Source organism: Mirounga angustirostris, unplaced genomic scaffold (genome assembly GCF_029215605.1).
Source record: "Mirounga angustirostris isolate CCGP_5_RB_7025 unplaced genomic scaffold, mMirAng1.0.hap1 SCAF_3, whole genome shotgun sequence".
Taxonomy (NCBI): domain Eukaryota; kingdom Metazoa; phylum Chordata; class Mammalia; order Carnivora; family Phocidae; genus Mirounga; species Mirounga angustirostris.
In genome coordinates, this window is record NW_026991711.1 from 134,521,341 (window position 1) to 134,547,708 (window position 26,368).

At 41.0% G+C, this 26,368-nt stretch overlaps 1 protein-coding gene across 1 annotated transcript in view; it reads left to right on the forward strand.

Annotated features, from left to right (window-relative positions):
• MYO3B (myosin IIIB) overlaps positions 1-26,368 on the forward strand; it is a 395,903-nt gene that overhangs the window by 149,152 nt on the left and 220,383 nt on the right. Inside the window, exons 10-16 of the mRNA XM_064585824.1 lie at positions 8,812-8,908; positions 10,079-10,195; positions 10,715-10,819; positions 13,378-13,461; positions 14,307-14,509; positions 19,447-19,545; positions 19,889-20,003. Coding sequence (XP_064441894.1) covers positions 8,812-8,908; positions 10,079-10,195; positions 10,715-10,819; positions 13,378-13,461; positions 14,307-14,509; positions 19,447-19,545; positions 19,889-20,003 — 820 coding nt within the window. The remainder of the gene's footprint in view (positions 1-8,811; positions 8,909-10,078; positions 10,196-10,714; positions 10,820-13,377; positions 13,462-14,306; positions 14,510-19,446; positions 19,546-19,888; positions 20,004-26,368) is intronic.

Consider the following 26,368-nt stretch of genomic DNA (forward strand, 5'->3'; position numbering starts at 1 on the left):
TTTTAAGCAGGCGTGTGCTCTGGGAAGGTCATGCTGATTGCAGTGTAGAGAATGGATTGAAGCTGGGCAAGGCAGGTGCCAGGGAGACAACGGAGCAGATTGTGGCAGTTGCAAATAACAGAAGATATTGAGGACTTAGTGGTGGATTGGATGAGAGAGATCAGGGAGAGAGAGAGAGAGAGAAGTGTTACCCCAATTGGGCTGCCTCTCTGCCATGGTTAAGACTACAATCAAACAGGGCGCCTGGGTGTCTCAGTTGGTTAAGCAACTGCCTTCGGCTCAGGTCATGATCCTGGAGTCCCGGGATCGAGTCCCTGGATCGAGTCCCGCATCGGGCTCCCTGCTCGGCAGGGAGTCTGCTTCTCCCTCTGACCCTCCTCCCTCTCACTCCCTCTCATGCTCTCTGTCTCTCGTTCTCTCTCTCACAAATAAATAAAATCTTAAAAAAAAAAAAAACTACAATCAAACAAATTGTAAAGACACTAAGAGACAGAGATCAGTAAAGAGATTTTGCTTCCTCTTCCTAACCTACCAAATGCAATGTCAAGTACTTCCAGATATTACACAAAGTTTCCAGCTTTCTGTAAGCATTCTGCAGTGTTCCAGACAGCCCTAGGTCCCCCAGCTGGAGGGACTTGTTTAGTTTTGAGAACTAAATACAGAGAAATGAGACCTACAGACTACAGGAAAAACTGTCGTACTGTTCCTGCAAAGGCAGGGAATGTTCTGTCAAGTTTAGTATTTTCTCCATGGGAGACAGAAGTTAATGGTTTGAGGGGAAGAAAGTAGGTTCTTAAAGGATGGGGCAAACTTGGACAGGTGAAGGGGAGGATCTTATATAGACGAAGCAAGAGGAAGTGGGAACAAGGGCCTAAGAGGAGGGTTGACCTTAGGAAGACCCTCTAGGTTGGGAAAGACACAGAAAGGTTAGATGAAGATATCCAGAAAATTTGAGGAGTGAGAGTGGGGGTAGGGAGAGGGGGTCCTATGAGGCAGCTCGTGGTGAATGGCCTTTATCTTTCAAAAAAAATTAAGCAAGGTGGTCTCAAAGTTAGGAGTGGGCTGTGGACACCAGGAAAATGTTAACTCTTTGAAATAGCCACAAGGAGGAATATTATAAAGGGTCCACTAAAGATGGACATGATTGCTCAATAGCACAGAAAACCCAAGAGGAACTTAATTGAATAGCATTCCATTGTAGTGAAGTTAATCACTGTTTAAGATAATGCATGTAGAACATTCAGGAGAGCATTCCGCACCAGAACCTCTCAAAAAATGTACCATCACTACCATTGCCTTTCCTATCTATTATCTCTAGCAATTCTTAGCAACAAGAGGTAGGAGTAGAGAAAGCAGATACTCTGGTCTTCAGACTGGAGACTAGCTTGACAGACATGATGGGTGGACAAGGGGGCAGAGGAATAAAGATGAGTAGGAGAGTATCCTTCGGATCTTTTTGGGATTTGGAAGAAAGTGAAGCCAGAAGTGGCTTTCTAACTTTTGAGGCCTGGTCTAGGTCAAAGACTGGTAGTTGCAATGCAGATAAAGAGCAGATTCCATGAGTGGATGATGAGACAGGAATTGTAGAACTGAGATCTTGGGAACTTTTGAGAAATAACTGGGAGCTAGTCATGTCTGAACTTGTGGACAAATTCAGTGGAGCTAGAAATCAAAGTTGTTAGAGAGTTGACAAGTTGACGCACCGTGAGATCAGCATGTGGGAAGAATTAACAAAGTGATTGGTGGGGGGTGGGGAAACCTAAGACTGACACCAGGGGAATGGACAGAGAGAAAGGAAAATGGGGCTCAAGTGCTGGAGGAGATGATATACAAGGATGATGTGGCATTTTTAAAAGGGAAAGATTGGTTAAGGAGAAGTATGGCTGAGAAATGCAGAAGGGAGCAGGGAGAATGCCCCTTCCCCTACCTTTTCACAGTGAGTAGGTGGGAAGTGAAGCTGGGGCAAGAGTGTTACGGGGCAGTGGTCTACTTCAGTTCTGTTGAGATAAGTAAGTGTTCAGGAGCAAGGCTGGGAATCACTGGGGCTTGTTCCCCTTAGAGCAGGAGCTGCGGTGTGCATGAAGAAGGGTTTGAATGGTGAGGCCCCATCTCCCCTCTCCTGGATCTAAGCATTCTTCTAAGTGGTCTCGCTGTGTGGAAAGTGAGGCCATGATCCATTTCCCTTTCACATTGTGTATGTTAGGCAACTGTAGAGAAGCGACATTGTGTTGAAATTTGATACTCATTTCCTAACGCTGATTATGGTGTATGAGTGTAACTGTTGGAATTTAAGTTTTTCCAGTGATTTATAATTTTGCCATAGCATATATTTGATTCAGGTATGGTAGAGCAGTTATTAAACCAAGGCTTACTGTCTCAAAGGAGGTTAAAAACCCCTAAAATCCTGTGAACAATAGTTGGGGGCTATATTTTTTTACTTAATTGTCAGGGATGCTTTTAAACAATTTGGCCATTTCCTTTACATCAGCTCCCATTTCCCTGACCTTCAACAGGACTTTCCCCCCAAACCAGGTTTTAAAACTGAATTCTGCAACATCATCTAGTATCATGTGTCATCATAAAGTTCAGAGTAGACATAAAAACATGTTTTTTTTTTAATTCATAAGAATTAGTGGGAAAAGAGCAAAACCACTGTCTGGAATGTGAGTGGAGGTAGGGAAGGTGCTGGGCTGGCTGTGCTATGATTCCCTCCTGCCTTCTAATATCCCATCATGGGCGCAATGGCAATCCTTAGTAGAATTACAAGATCCAGCATGTCTTTCCCCTGCGGGTGGCTTGGGACTGACTGAAACCACAAATGTTAAACCCTCAAATGCCAGGGGTCTATTCTAAGTATTATGTGGTAGAAGAATTAAGTTGCTGGTTGTTTTCTGCTCTGTTTAATGGATTTTTATTCTACCCTTGCAATTTGCCTGAGGCTGATTAAAACAATGACCTCAGCTTTTCTGATTTTCTTTTCAACCTGCAGCAGTGACCTTTAAACAGATTTCTCACTGCTTAACTGTCTAGCCTTCCCCAGTAAGCCTTGCTCATTCACTTCCTCTTTTACCTGCAAACATGCACACACATTCACATCCACCATATTATATACACTCATGAGTTCCTGGACTCCTGTGTAAATGAATGACTTCTGAATGATTATCAAGTGCTGAAGATGCTTGACACATAGGAGGTTAAAGATCGTCCTGTCCTCCTAACAGACACAAAATAAATCCAAACCAGTATAAGTAGTATCTGCTGTCTATCTATATGTTTGTAGCTGAATGAATAAATTAATATTTAATTTTTTGATGTTGTCACTGATTCTTGCTGCCTAGAGAAGGTGAGTATATCCAGTTCTGTTTAATATGATGATAAGATGCTGATTGATTGGAATTCTGGCCCAAACCATGCTTCGATGAAAAAATAGGGAGATACTATAGTGATTGCTACCCAGACAATTCTGTTTTTTAATCTATGTATTGTAATGTTTGTTGGATAGATACAAACTTAAGTTTTAGGTCAAGATAGAGCTCATGTAGTAGTTACAGTTATCTAGGTGGTATCTCTATCCATGTTTGACTCTCAGTAAAATGGTATCACCTCTAGATGATCTGCTATTGTTTTTCTCATTCTAGGTCCATGATTATATAGTTAGTGTCAAATAAAAGTTTCTCTTTCATCAACATTGTTATCAAAGGGTATATTGAAATGTAAATAATGATTTGGAAGAAATATAATAGTACTCTTTCTCTAGTTTTGAGTAATATTTTCCTCACTATATAGATAGAATCCATTGAATGTGGTGTGATAAGGGAGTTCCTCTGATCTCTCAGGTTCCTCTGATCTATCCAACTTGTCAATTTGTCCCTGAGCTCTGTCCATGGCCACAGAAGCCTTTGTTTTTAGAGTCTTGAGGACCACCACCTTTGAGCCTGGACCTTTTTTCTTACTCCTTCTCTTCTCTCCCCCTTTTTTCTTCACCTTCAACAGATTTTACTTCCTTTTGTATCTGGAATCTGGTGGGAGAGTTAGTCATTCTCCACTCCTTCCAGTTCCACTCTTGAATGGAGGGGAGGGCTGTGAGCCTGAGTGTGGAGGAGCTAAGGTGGAGGTATCCTTCACAATGGTCCTGTCGCAGCATGACTGTCCCCAAAATATCATCAGGGATTTCTCAGTGTAGCATTTAACCTCTCTCACTAGCACATCTCCTGTAATTATTAGGCTAAAACATTTTTATTTCCTTCCCATCCTGAGTTATGTTTTAGAGGGCCTCCTTTTGCTTTGTTCTTCATCATAGTTGGGAGTGAAGAGAAGAATGCATCCTGCCACACCTATGTGAAGCCCTGTTTTGACCTATCTACATGGAAGTCACTGCTTCCACAGGCAGATTTGACAGATAGGAAGAGGCTAAGGGATTAAGGAATTACTTTCAGACAAAATATATAATATTTGTCAAAGTCTTTCATAGGCCCAGGAGCTTGAACAAAGAAGTCTGTAGCCCATTGATGAGGTATTAAAGAGCATGCATACACAAATGATTTTAACTGTAATGCAGACATAGAGATGAAACTATAGGGATGACAGCAGTACTTCAGATATTTATTCCAAGAAAACAATCCCCCCAGTGTCTGAGCCAGTTTGGTACTCTCTACAGCTTGTTTCTCACTCATGGGCTGGGACTAAGACATTCCAACGTCTCTCCCATCTTCTGCCTCATCTGTGCCTACCCTTGTCTTACAGGAACTCTTAACCCCTGACTGTCTCAGCCACTCTTCAGATCTAGTTCTTACTCTCCACCCATTTCTTTGGACTTGATGTTTCAGACTTGCCCTTGTTCCCAGCTTACCTGAGCCAGGAATTCTGACAACAATTCGTCCTTTTCCTGATCCCTGAAACCTAAGGTCAGTCCTACTCACTATCCACCGCCCCCCATGAACCCAAACTCCAGGAACCAGCCCAAGCCAGAGCTTTGAGTTTCTTCCTTTCTAAGCTTTAACCCCACAAACTCCATTTGTTTAGGAAGCTAGGCTTGGCAGCCAGCATACGTAGAGCCTCATAAAAACAAGTAAGAATCTAGCAAAAAGCAGTATAGACTTTACTGGGATTTGAAAATGACTTTTGAGTCATTAAAACTTATCCTCTTGATTTAATAGAATGCCTTTTACTATTCTTCCATCCACTATCTATCTATCCATTCCTCTGAGCTTTGAAACTTTCAATCCAAGTACCTTGTAGTTGGAAAGGAATTTTTCAGCAAAAACTGATAGTAGATGCTTTTCTCAAGTAAGGCACTAGGTGGAGCATGTGAATTTAAAGGAAATTTAAGTTGGTAATTGCCAGTGACAACAAATCATTTAATGAAAGAAAACTAAAAAATTTAAAACAAATTATTTTTATTAATTTCAACTAAAAATAGACAAATATAAAACAATGTAATACTTTTTATGAGTATATGTAAAGTCTAGGATAATTTTTTTAAAAACAGATAAGAGCTGGAATAAGTAATTTTTTTTTTTTTGTCTTCAGTAGACTCTACAAACCCCATAGCCAAAGGAAAATGAAGCAGGTGGCAATTTTAGAACACTAGTTGGGGAAGGCAGAGATGGGGCTAAGAGATATTTTTTTTTCACTGGTTGAGGAAATGAAGTGGTCTTGATAGAGTGGAAATACCTTGCGTCAACAACATCAACTTCTAGATTGCCAGCTTCAATTTTGGAAGCAAATAAGTCTAAGGAATTTGATTGCCAACAAGCATGGGAAGAGGTGATACATGGCTAATCACACAGCAGGTAAAATCTTTTAAAAGGTGTTTATAATATAAGGGGAAGTTTTTTGTGAGAATCAAGCTCAGATTTGCAGACAGCATCTGCATTATTCCTGGAGATTAGATCTGTATTGGTATATAGACAACCTTCTGCAGGGTTCAGAAGATGACAGTTTGGATCCTGGTGGTATATTGCGTTGTACATGTTCACCTTGAACATCACAACTTTCCCTAGAGTTTATTTATTTGTGATATTGCAAGTGAGGTTTTGTCAGTATTTCCATTTTTGGTTGGCTGTAAAAATGTCATACAGCATGAAGCCTGACATCCCTGTATGCAGGTCAGGCTGCCTTTACGTTCGGGTCAGGAGTTACTGAAGGAAAAAAATAATCCATGGGAAACTTGCCATTGATTCGTGGTATTTCAAATTCTGATTTCCCCGGTCTTCCTTTATTGTTTACTTCTCGAAGTCCCGTGCATTCTGTCTAAGGTATTTAGTTGCATTCAGGAGGGAGGCAGATTGGAGAGTGCTTACTCCATCTTGACTGGAACCAGATCTGTCGATGATTTTTTAATTCCTCATTTTCTTTGTTGAAGATGTATAGAATAAACTCCAATTTAGCCTATTTCATACAATAGCAAGGTCGGAATTTAAAAAGGAGATAAATTAACCATATTTAATACGATGAAGATTTAATCATTTTCTTAAAAATGTATATTTCATTTCCTGATGAGCTTCAAGGGAAAAAAATGCTTAGGTTTTATGTGAAGAGGATTTGGCCAGAAATATGCATCCTCCTGCTGTTTTGTTTAGCAAAGGGCTAGCTAGAAGCAGGCAGCAGCTCCGAGTTTTAGTAAAAATTTGTATTTCAATTCAGTCTGATTTCTGTTTGACATCACTAATATGTTAGGACACAGATGAATAAACCCTTGTGTTTAATAACTTCTAAAATGCCTAGGTTATAAATTTGATTTTATTAAGTAAAATTAAGCTTTATCTATTTTGGATCTCTGTCTGGATTGGCAGCAAAACTGGCTCTAGCACTGGAAATGACTAATACCACACTTCAGATACCCCTTCTTCAAATCTATCAGTGATGGGAATTGGGAAGTAAAATTTAATAGGCAGGAAGAGAAAAAAAGTCAATGTTTTCTTTGCCCATTTCCATCATATTATAAAGTCAAGATTCAATATGTAGAGCTGTTGAATTTGGTTCTTCCTTTTTGCCTACTTCTGTGAAATGCATGTAGCAAGGGACAGAGTGTACAACAGGATGCTGACGCCTGTCTGCTACATACAGCAAAATGTTCGGTAAAGCTAGCTTCTGGGACCTGGCAAAATAAAACTGTATCCTGTGAAGCTGTGATGATGGTGAGCATGATAAGTGACAGTGAAGGACCATGCAGTGATGCTTCTGAACTGACAGTACCTGGAAGAGATCTTACACGTGATTTTGCTTAGTTATTGGTATTCCGAGTAATATGTAGAGTTGTGCAAATTGTTGGTTCCAAATTTTGACAATACTTGGTGCATGTTTTCAACTCTTTCACATTTTTATATCCATGACTGTATTGCTTTCACAGCCCCCTGTGAGATAGACAGTCATGAGAGGTTCTGTTTATAGATGAAGAAAACTGAGATGCAGGCTGCTAAGGGAATTGCTCAGTGGCCCACAACACATTCCCCAGAACCCTGAAACAAGGACCCAGAGCTTTTAACTTCTAAGCTGCTGCTTTCCCCCTACACCACATTGAGTAGTGATACCTTTATGAAGGAATTATGGGAAGGCCTACTTTGACTTGAACTAATTTTTTACCTTAAAGAACTATATTTTGGTATGCCAAAGGAGATTAGTATTGTTTGCCAACCAAGTTTTTTGTTTTTGTTTTTTATTTTTGCCAGCCACGTTTTTTAAATGCCTGTGGAGTAATGCCCCGCAAGAGAAAAATCTCACATATTTAGACAAGAGGATACATATAAAGATACTCAGTGCTGCTTTGTTTCTATAGCAAAAATTGGAATCAATCTAAGTGTTGGAGATCAAAGGACTGAGTAAATAAATTGGTATATATTCATATATTCATATAATATTACCCAGTGATTAAAGTGACCGAAATAAGGGCGTCTGGGTGGCTCAGCCATTAAGCATCTGCCTTTGGCTCAGGTCATGATCCCAGGGCCCTGGGATCGAGTCCTGCATCAGGCTCCTTGCTCAGTGGGGAGCCTGCTTCTCCTCCCACTCCCCCTGCTTGTATTCCCTCTCTTGCTGTCTCTCTCTCCGTCAAATAAATAAATAAATAATTTAAAAATAAATAAATAAAGTGACCAAAATATATATATGTATGTGTATGTACATGTATATAGTTTAAAAAATCGTAATGTTGAGTGGAAAAAACCAATTTTGCAGAATGAAACAGCATATCATTTTTATAGTTAACACATAGAATATGTATATTGCTCACATGTATGACCAATATTTAAAAATAGACTGGAAGGATACCCACCAAATAGTAGTCATTCAGGAAAGGGGAGTGGGATGAAACATGGGTAACAAAGGATTTCAGATAAATAAGGTAAAACGTAAACATTTTTGATTCATTGATATTTGCTCTCAGTTTTAAATATTTTTTGAAAAGTTGGGGTTGATGCTGGTGGGTAAGCACGAGGAGACCTCAAGGGCAGTATCTGGGTGAGAACTATATACCTGACAATGAGCAGAAAAAACATGAGATATTTATTTCGAGAAAGGCTGTGGTTGGCATTTGAGAAGAGCAGATATAAGTATTAGATGGGCCCATTTGGCAATGTTCCTCACTGTGGTAGAAGAGAACCTTGGGATCTGGAGCTCACCTTACCCCAGATAGCTCTATAGCAACAGGGAGAGGGCCCTGCAGCTTGGGGACCTGGACTGCATATCCTGTCCCCATCTCTGAAGTCTTTGAACATGTCATGTGGGAAGATTGTGAATGAAACATTTTCGTGGTCTACATTCTGCTACACTTTTTACTGTATTAATGCTAATGTTGTCTGGATAAATTTCTAGGCATGAAAGAATGCATACCAGAAGACCCTATCACGTGGAGGATGCTGAAAAATACTGCCTTGAGGATGATTTGGTCAATTTAGAGGTTCTGGATGAGGTACTAAATATTTAGTAGGCAATTCTCACTGATGACATTTGTTTCATGTGAATGGTCTGACCTTTTTCTTGTAGACCATGTTCTCCTAAGGTCACTTGAAAATTTAATTGTTTGTATAGCCTTGGGGTGAAGCTCAGGGAGCATTTGGTTGCTGTGACTATGATCCTGTGTTGTGTTCATTTATAGTTCCCCAAATGTCCTAAATGATGAAGAGGAAAGGATTTGGGTTTTTTCCAATAAAGCCCTTTATATTGTGAGCCTAAATGATTTATTACATCACCAGAAATTATTTTCTGTTTTAGAGAAAGTGCAGTTTCACTCTTAAGATAGTTGTTTGTTCTTCATAAAGAGTAGCTTTATTTAGGGAAATAGTGAAGGATAATATAGCTTGAATTCTAAATTTGAAAGCTGTGATAATCCCCATTTAAAGTATGCATGTTTAAGGGTGCCTGGGTGGCTCAGTTGGTTAGGCGACTGCCTTCGGCTCAGGTCATGATCCTGGAGTCCCGGGATCGAGTCCCACATCGGGCTCCCTGCTCAGCAGGGGGTCTGCTTCTCCCTCTGCCCTCTTCCCTCTCGTGCTCTCTTGTCTCTCATTCTCTCTGTCTCAAATAAATAAATAAAATCTTTAAAAAAATAAAAATAAAGTATGCATGTTTAATAGAGCTGTTAATTGCACTGGAACTGCTTTTGCTGATTCTAACTCTAGAGAGCTTTAACTACAATGGATGAATCACTAAAGTGTAATATGGAAGTGTTCAATTCCATATTCCCACACATAAATTTTAAGTACAATGCTTTGAGAAATGAAGTTACTGTTTTTTCTATACTTTATCAATAGGAATGGCCTAATAAATAAAATTCTAAGGAGAGCATTTTGATTGGATAAGACAAGTTTTTCATAATAACAAATAAAACCTTTGTTGGCTATCTCAGTGGCCTTTAGCAAGTCCTAAGTGGACCTTATTCTTTCAGCATATTCCTATTTTTTTCTTCTTCCAAGGCAAATATCTGCATTGAGGATCCTTAGGGTCACTTTATGATTTAAATTGACTACTTTCCTCTTTTAGAAAAAAAACATTCTTATGAGACTAAATTTGTTGTTATTTTTAGAATTCTTTCTTGGTTGGAAATAATGTTTACTCTCAGTACTATCTATCCTCTTCTTAGGATACAATTATTCGTCAGTTGCAAAAGCGTTATGTGGACTTGCTGATCTACACATATGTTGGAGACATCTTACTTGCCTTAAACCCCTTCCAGAATCTAAGCATATACTCTCCACAGGTAAGGGGTGCTGTTAGAGCATGTTCCTCCTTAATAGAAATTAAAAACCACAAGGGAAAATGAAAAGAAGGGGAAAATGAGAATAAACTCTGCTGCTTTAGCAGTGTATACCCTGACCTGCAGATAACAATACAACACAGATGGAATTCTTCTCTTTCGGGGGCAACTTTTTAGAGCAAGACATAACAGTAATAGCTAACATTCATTTAGTGCTTGCTACATGCCAGGCACGGACTTACCTCACTCACCCCTCATAATCTTGTGAAGCAGGCACAGTTACTAAGGCTGTTTGGCAGATGAGGAGACTTAGCATGGCGAAGTTAACTCCCTTGCAAAAGCTCATGAAACTGGTAAGTGAAGGACTGGGATTTGAACTTAGGCCTGCAGGCTCCAGAGCCTGGCTCTATAGCCTTCCTGAAGCTACAACTCCCCTAACAAGTGACAGAGCCTTGGTTTCACGGGCAACAGGTACCGGAGCATTAGAAGTTTTCTTTAAATTAATTATTTTTTTTTCTTCAGTTTTCCAGACTTTATCATGGGGTGAAACGTGCCTCAAATCCTCCCCACATATTTGCCTCAGCAGATGCTGCTTACCAATGTATGGTTACTTTCAGCAAAGACCAGGTAAGACCTCTCCTTCCTTCCCTGCCAAGTCACACAGTAGGATGTGTACGGTCTTCCTCTGCAGTTCTTACGTCTTCCTGAAAGCTCCATTCTGGTTGCTGGTGCTGATTCAAGGAAATAGAAAATGAAAGAGTAGCTCAGTGGAACAGGAACAGTGTTAAAGTTAGAGCAGCCAGAAAACGTGAAAATTCTTTTGGGTAACGTGAAGCATTCACATCAAGAGTACTCATTTTCGGGCGCTTGGGTGGCTCAGTTGGTTAAGTGACTGCCTTTGATTCAGGTCATGATCCTGGAGTCCCTGGATCGAGTCCTGCATCGGGCTCCCTGCTCGGCAGATAGTCTGCTTCTCCCTCTGACGCTCCCCCCTCTCATGTGCTCGCTCTCTCTCAAATAAATAAAATCTTTTTTTAAAAAAAAAAAAGAGTACTCATTTTCCCTGATAAAATGTATTAAGAGTGTTTCTAATATGAATGTGAGAACACAGAGCCAACACCAACCTGATTACATGACTACAACTGTAATAAAAACAGAATGTAGAATGACATAAATGAAATTCCTTCTTATTAAGGTCTCAGAATTTTCATGGTTCGGTATTTTTTGTATGAAATATTGCACACAGGTTGACAGTGATCAAGCCCCACACCATTTAGCTGCTGAGAAATTGTGGTGGATTTGGTAAAGGCTGAACGGATTTTAAACTCAATGCTAGTTAAACACAAAGTTCACCCATACAGCTTCCCTTTTTGGATCTTCAACTCAAGGTGGTGATATATCCAACCTTAAGCCTTCTTTTACTTTCAATATGTATATTTTCCTTTGTGTCTTTAGTCTGTTTGAAATATAAGTAATAAAACTGGTAAGAAAGTTTTGTGAGAGAGTTACTGTGTATAAATTTCCTGAGACTTGTGAAGTCCCAGCTATGGGTTGGTTAAGGAGTAGATGAAACTATAACAGTGCAAGTTACAAAATGGAGTACATGGATTCACTATAGGTTAGAAACCTGGCTTCTCTAAATTCTTACCTTTCCCACAGACTTGTGAAATGTCCATAGATTTCATAGAGAGGAAGTCAATGGAGAGAGATACATTTATTTCTCAAGTTGAGAAGTTGCCCCACTGTGTTTTTTCTGACACTGAAGTTTGTCTTTTCCAACACCAACCAATTCTTTGATTCTCCAACAGCAATTGGATGACCAACGGTTCAATTCCATTCAATTCTGACACTCACTTCTCAGAGTTAGTACAGACCCCACATGGTCAGGGCTCAGCCCCAAAGACTGCCCCCATCTCATATGCCAGGCACAAAAGGGATGCCCAGGCAGCCTGCACTTCTGCCCAGCCTACAACCACCCTCAAGTCTGACAATCACTGGAACAACTCACAGAACTCAGGAAAACACTCAAATTTACTGGGTTAGTATAAAAGATACAACTCAGGAACAGCCAAATGGAAAAGATTACCCAAGGCAAGATATAGGGGAGAGGAGTGGTGCAAAGCTTCCATGCCTTCTCTGGGTATGTCCCCTCCAAGCATATCAAAATGTTCATACCAGAAGCTCTCTGAATCTTGCTGTTTAAGAGTTTTTATGACTCAGTCAATCTCTAGTCCTTCTCTCCTCCCTAGAAGTTGGGATGATGGAGCTGAAAGTTTCCACTCTTTCATCATGTATTTGGTCTTTCTGGTGACCAGCACCTTTTGGGAAGCTATCTTGGGCCCTACTTTGAACCACCTGGTTAGCAGTTAGGTTGGGTTGAAAGGGACTTTTTTTGTGAATAACAAAAGATGGTCCTGTTGCCCTTATGATTCAGGAAGTTCCAAGGGTCTTAGGGGCTCTGTGCCAGGAACCAGAGACAAAGACCAAATACATGTTTTTTATTATACCACACCTACTAATCTTCTTGATACATAAAGAGCTCCTAGGAATCAATGATAATAAGACCAGTAATAATAATAAAAAAAAAAAAACAGGCAAAGGATATGGGGTGGTCACAAAAAAAATATGAGTAATTTTAAACAAATGAAAAGATCTCAACCTCACTCATAATAAAAGAAATGCAAATTAAAACTACACTGAGAGACCATTCTTTTACGTTTCCAATTGGCAAAAATCCAACATACCCTATTAGTGAGGCTGTAGGAGAACAGGCACTTTCATGAATTGGTCCAGTCCTTAGGAAAGCAATTTGGTACTCTCTATCCAACTTACAAATATATTTATCTTTTAGTTCAACAACCCATTTCTAGGAATTTATTCTATAGAAGAACCTGCATGTAAATATAATGCCCTATGTATAGGGTTATTCACTGCAGTATACTCCTTATGTATCCATCAATATGAGACTGGTTAAATCGACTATGGTACATCTGTACAATGGACCAAGGAGCTGTGAAAAGGTTGAAGAAGCTCTCAGTGTACGGAAATGGAAAGATTCCTAAGATAAATCATTCAGTGAAAAAATGAAGGTGTACAGTGGTGGATATTATAGGAAAACCATCCCTGAACATACAAGTTGTTACTGTGCTATGAATTCTTCCCTCTCACTCCATTTTCTGTGTCAGTGCATCGTCATCGGTGGAGAAAGTGGCTCTGGGAAGACGGAAAGTGCCCACCTGATTGTTCAGCATTTGACTTTCTTGGGAAAGGTATTGATTACCTGTTTTATGTGTTGTGGCTAGAATCCTTGCCAGTGTAACTGCATATTTTATAAATGATGGAAATACTGGTTTTCGTTAGTGGTTACATAAAAACCTTCCATCTTTATTATGTTTACTTCCTGATAACGAGGTCTCTTAAGTTGTCAGCAGGCCATCCCTCTTTCACGTAGTGAGGAAAATAATGCCAGCATGAATTTACTAGATTATCAGCAATTTTTTATGTTTTCAATGTAATAGAAACATTTAACCATTAAGTAGTAAAAGTGGTTAAACTCTAGGAACAGGATCGGGGAAAACCACTAAGGCAATTAAAGGATTGGAAAATAGAAATCTTTGAGCAAAAGTTGAAGGAAATGGAAATTTTTAGCTTGGGGAAATGGACATTGAAGGAATGACTTAAAAAATGGTCTAGCAGTTACTTAGACTCAGAATTAGTGTATTATGAGACTAAGATAGAATTTAAGGAGTATTTTCTACAGATAAGGTTTAATGAACATTATAATGGATGACTGAGAAAAGTTATGGGATCTCTCTATATAAAACTTTTACAAACTATTTAGGCATTTTATCTGTCAAGGATTTTAAGTGAAGTGTGGCTGGATGTAAAAATTGATAACCTAATCTAGCATCATGTGACGCCTGAGCACCTGGGGAGTTGCTTGTCTGAGAAAACAGTGCTGGTGGTTGATGCTAATTTCCCCAAGTGAAATTCTTCCCAAAAGGAAGAACTGTGCCAGGGGGTATGAATTTTGGGGGGTAAGGAGGGGTGCCTGGCAATTTTGCTAAGGTAATATTTCTGGAAGCTCCTCTTGACTGTTGTCTGTTTGGCACAGGCCAATAATCAGACCTTGAGAGAGAAAATTCTGCAAGTCAACTCCCTGGTGGAAGCCTTTGGAAATGCATGCACTGCCATCAATGACAATTCCAGCCGTTTTGGAAAATATCTGGAAATGATGTTTACGCCAACTGGAGCTGTGATGGGGGCAAGAATCTCTGAATATCTACTTGAAAAATCCAGAGTCATAAAACAGGCAGTGTAGGTGCATTGTTTTATTACTCTGTCTTTGCTCTGCAAGGTAGACCAGGAGGCTCTGGTAATCTTAATGGCTTCATTTCACCCTTATTCTTAGCATCCGTGCCCTCCACCCCCACCGCCAAGCTGTCCAAGAACAAGGAATTATTTAAGCAAAGGATAAGTGGTAATTTTTAACCTAAAAGATGTTTGCAGACCAAGTACAAATGGTTGGGGTGGGAGTACTTTGGGATTAGTATGCCCGTTTCTTTTGAGTTGGTTATACCAGATGGAATTTAACAACATTGTGAACATTTAAATCATTAGGTACCAGGGCACTTGGGTGGCACAGTTGGTTGAGCGTCCAGCTCCGGTCAAGCCCCGCTTCGGGCTCCATGCTTGGCATGGGGTCTGCTTGAGATTCTCTCTCTCTACCTCTCCCTCTGCCCCTCCTCTCCTGCTCTCTCTCTCTCAAATAAATAAATCTATAAAAAAAAAGTTAGATACCTTAACATTGAATTTGTCTATTAAAAAAAGCACTGATAATATTCCACATACTAATTTTTTCCCTAGATTGAGAAAGGAAAAAAATGATTTTGTTTTAAGAAGAGCGGTCTAGCGATAGTGATCAATAGTATGGAATTCTCTGGATTCAAATGCTGGCTTTGATATTTACTGTCCTTGGTTATGTCACTTAACCTCTCTGTGCCTTATCTATGAAATGGAGAATCCAGTAGTGCCTACCTCCTGGGTATGCTGTGAAGACTAATGAGTTCATTTGTATAAAATTACTTTAAAAAGTGCCTTGTACATATTAGTGGTGGTACATATTTTTAGAGGGCTATCTATGCTTTTTCTTATTATTGCGGCACACCAGACTTCCTCAGGAGCATGGTCCTGTATTTTCAGTAGTTATCTACTGAATGCTTGTTGTCTGCTAGTGTTGTGCTCCTTGCTGGAGTTGCAAGAGAAGGCAAAATAGACAAGGTTGCAGTATTCATGGAGCTCAGAGTGGATGGGGGATGGGGAGGGGTGAGGGGAGGGAGGATCACAGGCATTAAACAAATAAACTTAAATGCAGAATGATTATATAAGGTGCTAATAAGGTAAAAGAGGAGAAGGAAGGGCACACAGCCTAGTCCAAGAAGAGAGGGGCTCCCTGTGTATGAGACAGTTAATCTGAGACCTGAGGATCACTAAGAGTTGGTCAGCAAGGTAGTGCTCCTCCCAATGAGGGAGATAGGCAAAGATGAGCCTGAGACCAGATCATGCTGGGATTTGGAACCAGGCTGGGGATTTTGAACCTTATTCTAAAGGCAGTAGGGGGGCACCTGGGTGGCTCAGTCAGTTAAATGGCTGCCTTCAGCTCAGGTCATGATCTTGGGGTCCTGGGATTGAGCCCTGCCTTGGGCTCCCTGCTCAGCGGGGAGCCTGCTTCTCCCTCTCCCTCTGCAGGTCCCCCTGCTTGTGTGCTCTCTCTCTCTCTCTGTCAAATAAATAAAATCTTAAAGAAAAAATAAAGACAGTAGGAAGCCATTTAATGTTTTCAAGCAGAGGAGTGACAAAACCCAAGTTGCATTTCAAATGATCGCTCTGGCTTCAGTGGGGAAAATGGATTGGAGGAGATGCAGTAGGGATTGTGTTGAGACCATTAGGAGGCTGTCTGTTGCCAGATCCCTGTGAGACAGAATGTTGGCCTGGACTAAGAGCATAGCAGTGGAGAGAGAGGTGGAGAGAAGTGGATGAATCGAGAGCTACTGTTCAAGGAGAATCCACAGCACCTATTCTGGGGTCAGAACTCAAGCGTCCTCCTCTGCAGTTTCCTCACAAAATAGGGACTGGTATGCAAATTAAACAAATGAACAAAAAGACAGAGTGAGTTATTTTAGCTTCCCTGTGGCTTCTTGATTAATTTTTATGAGGTCCCTTGCTTCTTTCTCCCCAAATTAGGGTGATTTTAAAGTTTATGGTGCTACCTCTGACAGAATGGAAAATATGGTTTTCTGTGTACAAATGTCTTTTACAAAGATAATATGAAGAGGGTTCCAATCACAGTTATGTCCCTTATTGTATATGTCACTTAATGTAATATCCTCATACCTTATTTTCCTTATATGCAAAAAGGGCATAATAAAGTCACCTATACAAGGCTGTTATGAGAATCGAATGAGATATGTGATTTATACCAAACATAGAATCTGAAACATAATAGGTATCTAATATAACATTATGATTATTAAACTGCTATTCAATATGATAGCAGTGATGAGGTAAAATAGACTGAAGATATTGGGTGAGGGGAGAAAATGGGGCTTGTGCTGGTCCTGTTCACCTAACCTTTCTTGCCTGCTCCTTTCCAGGCACATGTAGGATTTCCCTTTTAGGTACCCTGGGGTTGGATGTGGTCATATGACCAGTCCTGGCAAATGAGCATTTAATGGCAAGACCCTCTGGCAAAGTGCAGGATGGTGGCTACTGCATCACCCTGGGCCTATGAGTGACTATGATGAGCACACTCCCTTCCCTTTGCTGGCCCTCAGTGAACATGTACTCTGAGCAAGAAGTAACCTTCTGTTGAGTTAAGCCACTAAGATCTTTGGGATGTTTGTTATTGCAACAAAACCTAGCCAAACCTGATAGATACAGGGATGAAAACTAAACTGAATTTATGTTAGGGGTGCATATTGGTAGGCAATATTCAGAAGAATTGAGAACTAGAAATATCTGCAAAAAAACTATAAGAAGGCAAGACCAAGATGGGTCAGCTGAAGCCTGCACATTTATCAGAGTTTTAAAAATTAGTGATATTTGTACCAAGCATACTGATTAATAAAGCTGTAAAAGGTCTTTACCATCTCCCTGAATAGTGCCATCATCCCTAGATGCTCAAGTTAGATACCTAGGAGGCAGACTCCATATCCCTTTCCCTCACCACCTTCATTCATTCTCTCAGGATGTTTTCTTTCAGTTGTTCCTCCAAATAAATCTTTAAGCTTACCCTTCTTCTCCATCATCACTGTCATCACTACCTATCCAAGTCACTTGCTGTCTCACCTGGACCTCCTGATTGGTCTCCCTGTATCCGTCTTGGCTTCTTACAGTCTAGTCTTCATCCTGCAGCTAGAATGTACTTTTTTCAACATGGATCTACTCATGTCATACACTTACAGTGCACCTTGGCTCCAGTTTAAACTGCTTCAAAGAATTCTAATTGCCTAATCAACAAAGTTCTGATTATGGCCTAACAAGGCTTGGTGTGGGCTGGCCCTGCCCACCCCCTTCTCACTAGCAGTTTCTTTCTTTTTTTTTTTGGTTCTATGCGGGTATCATGCTCAGAGCCCTTGTGTATATGTTGCTCCCTGTCTTTGGAATGCTTTTTCCCCTTCTTTCTGGAGCTCTTCCTAACCCCTTCTCATGTTTCAGTGTTTGGCTTAAGTGTTATTTCTCCTGACTTGATACAATTAGCCCTCATCCCCCCACATTATTCTTCATCTCAGCCTTTTGTTTGTTTCAAAGCCCTCATCACAGGTTTCCTTGTTCCCTCTAACTCCATCACTAGAAGGAAAGCTCCAGAAGACATGAAATCTCATAGTCTTGTATCCCTGGCACCATGGTGCCATGCCCACCATGACTGGCACTTGGTAAACTTATTAGTTGAGGGAACAAATGAGTGAGAAATGGCAAACAGAGGCATCTAGAATACAGGGCAGGAATAAGAATACACCAGAAGAGCTATGACAGGATAAATGACCAAAGGAAGACCAGGATACCCAGGAGAAACTGAAGAAAAAAGTGGGGCCAATGTTACAGAAGGGAACAAGGAGTAGAAAGAAGATTTCTTTCCATAGAGTTAAGTTGGCCAAGGTGAGGATTTGCCAAATCCTAGGGGTATCAACAGAAGAGACAGTCCTCCTCCAGAGGAAGGAAAGGGATCCAGAGCAGGGCTTTTCAAACTGTCTATGCTGAAGGTCCAGTGAAAAAAATTCTCAATCAGTTGTGAGCTAATACCTTGTAAAACATAATGAAAATGAATTATCCAAAGAATTATTGTATCCTTGGATGTCATGGCAATGTCACTTGCTGTAAAATGTCTAGACATGGGCGCCTGGGTGGCTCAGTTGGTTGAGCGACTGCCTTCGGCTCAGGTCATGATCCTGGAGTCCCGGGATCGAGTCCCGCATCGGGCTCCCTGCTCGGCGGGGAGTCTGCTTCTCCCTCTGACCCTCCTCCCTCTCATGCTCTCTGTCTCTCATTCTCTCTCTCTCAAATAAATAAATAAAATCTTTAAAAAATAAATAAATAAAAATAAATAAATAAAATGTCTAGACATGTGTGCTGACAGCAGTCCACAGACCACACTTAGAGTAGCACATATCTGAAAGGACCTTGGCCACAATGGCCTAAAAGAGGGTGGAGGACAGGAGACCAGGGGACTGGTGCATGCCGCTTTGAAAGAATACAAGTTTGAAAGAGTGGAGACCTCGGTTCTGGGACCAGTTCTGCTCCCTAACTTGCCACTGGACTGGAGAGCCACTTCCTGTCTGGGGCTCCAGTAAAATAGGGAGATTGGCTGATATCTCGCTAAGCTGGATATCACTGTCTCTTAAGCAACGTGGACTACAAACAGAAAGCAAGTGGCACAGATGCATAGTCATTTGGGCTGTACTAGAAAGATCTCTAAACATGTGTAACCTGAGCTGTTACGTATGAATGTTCCATTCTCTAAAACCTCTTTCTGCGTAAAGATAAGTGTGTTTCATAATGTGAGACTGTGACAATTACTATACTAATCCTATCACTATTCCTATTCTATAATTGGGATGTGGCCTATTTAATTTGCATATTTCAAAATACAAATTTGCTACAGGATAATATTTTTCATAGAAAGGAAATGGTGTAAATTACTTGAAGCAGGGGAGCAGAATATGTTATTAATAACATCCCCTCCCCCCTTTTTTCAGGGGAGAGAAAAATTTTCATATATTTTACTACATTTATGCTGGTCTTTATCACCAGAAGAAACTTTCTGAGTTCAGACTTCCTGAAGAAAAGCCTCCTAGGTAAGTATAAGGGGTTTTAGTTGTTGATTTTTAATGAATGTGTAACTAGCAATTGAGAAAACTTAGAAATAAATGGAACTGTTTTTCCTAACTGGACACTGATAGTCTCTTAAGTTGAAATACCCAGGATGAGATGGCAGGAACTACATCTCACCATTTTCATTTTCAAGAAAGTTCAGAAACTTAACTGCAGCCATTTTACTCCACCATGTGCACCTTATTCCACTTCGCTATTAGACTGAAAGGGAAATGCCCTGGCGAAGAAGGAGCCCAGTGATGCCCTGGTATTCGGGGTGCTATTTGCCAAGTCAATGCTCATTGTATTTGGTCATACTCCATTTAGGTATATAGCTGATGAAACTGGAAGGGTGATACACGACATAACTTCCAAGGAGTCTTACAGAAGACAATTTGAAGCAATTCAGCATTGTTTCAAGATTATAGGGTTCACGGACAAGGTAAGTGATTGTCAAGAGAAAAAGAAACTCAAGTGTTCATATTCTTTTTTTTTTTTTTTTAATTTTATTATGTTATGTTAGTCAGCATACAGTACATCATTAGTTTTTGATGTAGTGATCCACGATCCATTGTTTTCGTATAACACCCAGTGCTTCATGCCGTAGGTGCCCTCCTTAATACCCATCACCGGGCTAACCAATCCCCCCTCCCCCCTCCTCTCTAAAACCCTGTTTGTTTCTCAGGTCCATAGTCTCTCATGGTTCATCTCTCCCTCCAATTCCCCCCGCCCATTTTTCCCTTCCTTCTCTTAATGTCCTCCATGTTATTCCTTATGTTCCACAAATAAGTGAAACCATATGATAATTGACTTTCTCTGCTTGACTTATTTCACTTAGCATAATCTCCTCCAGTCCCATCCATGTTGATGTAAAAATTGGGTATTCATCTTTTCTGATGGCTGAGTAATATTCCATTGTCTATATGGACCACATCTTCTTTATCCATTCATCTGTTGAAGGGCATCTTGGCTCTTTCCACAGTTTGGCTATTGTGGACATTGCTGCTATGAACATTGGGGTGCATATGGCCCTTCTTTTCACTACATATGTGTCTTTGGGGTAAATACCCAGGAGTGCAATTGCTGGGTCATAGGGTAGCTCTATTTTTAAATTTCTGAGGAATCGCCACACTGCTTTCCAAAGTGGCTGTACCAACTTGCATTCCCACCAACAGTGTAAGAGGGTTCCCCTTTCTCCACAACCTCTCCAACATTTGTTGTTTCTTTCCCTGTCCATTTATGCCATTCTAACTGGTGTAAGGTGGTATCTCAGTGTGGTTTTGATTTGGATTTCCCTGATGGCTAATGATGATGAACATTTTTTCATGTGTCTATTAGCCATTTGTATGTCTTCTTCAGAGAAGTGTCTGTTCATCTCTTCTGCCCACTTTTTGACTTGATTATTTGTTTTTTGGGTGTTGAGTTTGAGAAGTTCTTTATAGATCTTGGATACCAGCCCTTTATCTGTAGTGTCATTTGCAAATATCTTCTCCCATTCTGTGGGTTGCCTCTTTGTTTTGTTGACTGTTTCCTTTGCTGTGCAGAGCTTTTTATCTTGATGAAGTCCCAAAAGTTCATTTTTGCTTTTGTTTCACTAGCTTTTGGAGATGTATCTTGAAAGAAGTTGCTGTGGCCGATGTCAAAGAGGTTACTGCCTATGTTCTCCTCTAGGATTTTGATGGATTCCTGTCTCACATTGAGGTCTTTCATCCACTTTGAGTTTATCTTTGTGAGTGGTGTTAGAGAATGGTCGAGTTTCATTCTTCTGCATGTGGCTGTCCAATTTTCCCAGCACCATTTATTGAAGAGACTCTCTTTTTTCCATTGCATATTTTTTCCTGCTTTGTCAAAGATTATTTGACCATAGAGTTGAGGGTCCATATCTGGGTTCTCTATTCTGTTCCATTGGTCTGTATGTCTGTTTTTGTGCCAGTACCATGCTGTCTTGGTGATCACTGCTTTGTAATATAGTTTGAAATCGGGCAACGTGATGCCCCCAGCTTTGTTTTTCTTTTTCAACATCTCCTTGGCGATTCGGGGTCTTTTCTGATTCCATTTTAGGAATTTTAGGATTGTTTGTTCCAGCACTCCGAAAAATGTCATTGGAATTTTGATCGGGATGGCATTGAAGGTATAGATTGCTCTGGGTAGCATAGACATTTTAACAATGTTTATTCTTCTGATCCATGAGCATGGAATATTTTTCCATCTTTTTGTGTCTTCTTCAATTTCTTTCATGAGTGCTTTGTAGTTCCTAGAGTATAGATCCTTTACCTCTTTGGTTAGGTTTATTCCGAGGTATCTTATGGTTTTTGGTGCTATTGTAAATGGAATCGTTTCTTTAATTTCTCTTTCTACAGTTGTGTTGTTAGTGTATAAGAAAGCAACTGATTTCTGTGCATTGATTTTGTATCCTGTCACATTACTGAATTGCTGGATGAGTTCTAGTAATTTGGGGGTGGAGTCTTTTGGGTTTTCCACATAAAGTATCATGTCGTCTGCGAAAAGAGAGAGTTTGACTTCTTCTTTGCCAATTTGAATACCTTGTATTTCTTTTTGTTGTCTGATTGCTGTTGCTAGGACTTCTAGTACTATGTTGAACAACAGTGGTGAGAGTGGGTACCCTTGACGTGTTCCTGATCTTAAGGGAAAGGCTCTCAGCTTTTCCCCATTGAGGATGATATTCGCTGTGGGTTTTTCATAGATGGATTTTATGAGCTTGAGGAATGTTCCCTCTATCCCTATACTCTGGAGAGTTTTAATCAGGAAAGGATGTTGTATTTTGTCAAATGCTTTTTCTGCATCAATTGAGAGGACCATATGGTTCTTCTCCCTCTATCACATTGATTGATTTGCAAATGTTGAACCACCCTTGCATCCCGGGGATAAATCCCACTTGGTCGTGGTGGATGATCCTTTTAATGTATTGTTGGATCCTATTAGCTAGGATTTTGTTGAGGATTTTGGAATCCATATTCATCAGGGATATCAGTCTGAAATTCTCCTTTTTGATGGGGTCTTTGCCTGGTTTGGGGATTAAGGTAATGCTGGCCTCATAGAATGAGTTTGGAAGTTTTTCTTCTGTTTCTATTTTTTGAAACAGCTTCAGTAGAATAAGTATTATTTCTTCTTTGAATGTTTGGTAGAATTCTCCAGGGAATCCATCAGGCCCTGGACTCTTGTTTTTTGGGAGGTTTTTGATCACTGCTTCAATCTCGTTACTGGTTATTGGCCTATTCAGGTTGTCAATTTCTTCCTGTTTCAGTCTTGGCAGCTTATAGGTTTCCAGGAAGGCCTCCATTTCATCCAGATTGCTCAGTTTATTGGCATATAGTTGTTGATAATAATTTCTAATAATTGTTTCTATTTCCTTGGTGTTGGTCGTGATCTCTCCCCTTTCATTCATAATTTTATTAATTTGGGTCCTTTCTCTCTTTTGGATAAGTCTGGCCAGTGGTTTGTCAATCTTATTAATTCTTTCAAAGAACCAACTTCTAGTTTCATTGATCTGATCTACTGTGTTTCTGGTTTCTAATTCATTGATTTCTGCTCTAATTTTAATTATTTCTCTTCTAATGCCTGGCTTAGGCATCGTTTGTTGCTTTTTCTCTAGTTCTTTAAGGTGTAGAGTTAGTTGGTGAATTCAGGATTTTTCTATTCTTTTGAGTGAGGCTTGGATGACTATGTATTTCCCCCTTAGGACCGCCTTTGCAGTATCCCATAGGTTTTGGACCAATGTGTTTTCGTTCTCATTGGTTTCCATGAATTGTTTAAGTTCTTCTTTGATTTCTTGGTTGACCCAAACATTCTTGAGCAGAGTGGTCTTTAGCTTCCAAGTGTTTGAATTTCTGCCAAATTTTTTCTTGTGATTGAGTTCCAGTTTTAGAGCATTGTGGTCTGAGAATATGCAGGGAATAATCTCAATCTTTTGGTATCAGTTGAGACCTGATTTGTGACCCAGTATATGGTCTATTCTGGAGAAAGTTCCATGTGCACTCGAGAAGAGTGAGTATTCTGTTGTTTTAGGGTGGAATGTTCTGTAAATATCTATGAGGTCCATCTGGTCCAATGTATCATTCAAAGCTCTTGTTTCCTTGTTGATTTTCTGCTTAGATGATCTGTCCATTGCTGAGAGTGGAGTACTGAGGTCTCCTACAATTAACGTATTGTTATCAATATGACTCTTTATTTTGGTTAACAGTTGGCTTATGTAGATGGCTGCTCCCATGTTGGGGGCATAGATATTTACAATTGTTAGATCTTCCTGTTGGATAGACCCTTTAAGAATGATATAGTGTCCTTCTGTGTCTCTTAATACAGAGTTTAGTTTAAAATCTAATTTGTCTGATAGAAGAATTGCTACCCCAGCTTTCTTTTGAGGTCCGCTGGCATGGAAGATAGATCTCCATCCCTTCACTTTCAGTCTGGATGTATCGTTAGGTTCAAAGCGAGTCTCTTGTAGACAGCATATGGATGGGTCCTGTCTTTTTATCCAATCTGCAACCCTGTGCCGTTTTATGGGAGTGTTTAGGCCATTCACGTTGAGAGTGACTATTGAAAGATATGAATTAATTGTCATCATGTTGCCTGTGAAGACGTTGTTTTTATAGATTGTCCCTGTAACTTTCTGTTGTAGATCACTCTTGGGGTCTTTCTCCTTTTATAGAACCCCCCTTAATATTTCTTGCAGGGCCGACTTAGTGGTCACATATTCTTTCAACTTTTGCCAGTCATGGAAGCTCTGCATCTCTCCATCCATTCTAAATGACAGCCTTGCTGGATAAAGTATTCTTGGCTGCATGTTCTTCTCATTTAGTACCCTGAATATGTCTTGCCAGGCCTTTCTGGCTTGCCAGGTCTCTGTGGATAGGTCTGACGTTATTCTGATGTTCCTCCCTCTGTACGTAAGGAATCTCTTCCCCCTAACTGCCCTTAAGATGGTTTCCTTGGTTCTAAGATTTGCAGGTTTTACTATTACATGCCGGGGTGTGGGCCTGTTTTCCTTGATCTTAGGAGGGGTCCTCTCTGCCTCTAGGACTCGAATGTTTGTTTCATTCCCCAGATTAGGGAAGTTCTCAGCTACAATTTGCTCAAATACATCTTCTAGCCCTCTCTCTCTCTCCACTCCCTCCGGGATTCCAATGATTCTGACATTGGAACATTGGACATGGAATTCTGACATGGTGTCACTTATTTCTCTGATTCTATTTTCATGGATTCTGAGTTGTTTTTCCCTGGCCTCCTCTTTTCCCTTTTTATCTATTATACTGTCTTCCAGATCGCTTATTCTCTCTTCTGTCTCAGTTAACCTAGCTGTTAGATTATCTAGATTGGATTGGATCTCATTGATAGCATTTTTAAGTTCTGCCAATTCCCCTTTTATTTCTGCCCTTAGAGACTCTATGTTGCCATTAATTGATTTCTCCATTCTAGCCATTGTCTTCACAGTTGCTAGCCTGAATTCCATCTCCGACATCTTGGTTATATCTGCATCCATTTGTAAATCTGCAGCATAAGTCATAATCTCTGAGTCTTTTCTGTTTTGGGGGCTCCTCCTAGTCATTCTGTTGATGGGTGTTTGAGGGAATATATAGAGTCCAAATTATTGACCAGAACCCAAGCAAGATGCACCTGTTTTCTTGGGGCCTTAGAGTTGCTGGCCTCTTGTTTTCCCAGCCTGTCTTCTGCCGGAGGGGCCTGCCGCGCTGTTATTCAGGCAACCCTGTTTGGGCGGAGTTGCCCTGCGCCCCTGTGGCGGGGGATGGGCTCAGTGGGAATCAGTCTTTAGGGCTTTTGTTCTCTGGCGCCTTTCCCTGGCGGCTTTCCGCGTCTCTTCAGCGAGTCAGAGCAGAAGAGACCATTTCCAACCCTCTGCCTCAGAGCAGAGAGACCGCAGTCTGTTCTTCAGTGAGCTCTCCAGGCCACACCGTCTCCGTTTCTGTCCGTTTCTGTCCGTGCTGCTATAAACTGCAGCGTCCTGGGTTGTGCGCCCCTCCGCAGCACTCCCAGTACTGCCTCCAGGTCGGGGCAAGTCGCTGTCCTTTGTGCTTCTAAAACCACCAGCCGCTCCCAGTTCACGCGTGCGTGCGCGACTCCGCCGCTTGGGGTCCTGTCCCGGGGACTGCAGTTCGCGTGCGCGCGCGACCGTCACTCTGGGTTTCTGTCCGGGTGGCTGCGGTTCACGTGCGCGTGACCCCGCCGGTCTGGTCCTCCACCCTGGGGGCTGCCCTAAAGTCCTTTCCCGACGCTACTGGTCTACGAGTCTGTGCCCGTCCGCAGCGCGGGAGGGAGGCTGTCACTCACCGGCGGTGTAGGATCCCCACAGCCAGGCTCCCTCCCACTGCCGTTTATCCTCTGATATCTGCCCGCAGAATCACGGCTCTCTGCTTCGTACCTCACAACCAACCACCTGCGATATTCTGTTTGTAGAGATCCAGATCTTCTTACATCTCAGGCTGGTTTCGTGGGTGCTCAGAGTGGTCTGGTAGATATCCAGCTCAATTCCGGGGACCAGTTGAAATAGGGTCCCCTACTCCTCTGCCATCTTTCCCCCAAGTGTTCATATTCTTGGATCAATGTGAGTGAAGATGTGAATGTTCTAACTTGGAGGAGGATCCTTTCTTTTCACCTGTCATCTGATCATGTATAAGTTCTTGCTCCTCAAAGTATGATCGGAGGACCAGAAATATTACCATCACCTGGGAGCTTGTTTGAAATGCAGACTCTCAGGGCACCTGGGTGGCTCAGTCAGTTAAGTGTCCAACTTTTGATTTTTGGGTCTGGTCATGATCTTAGGGTTGTGGGATC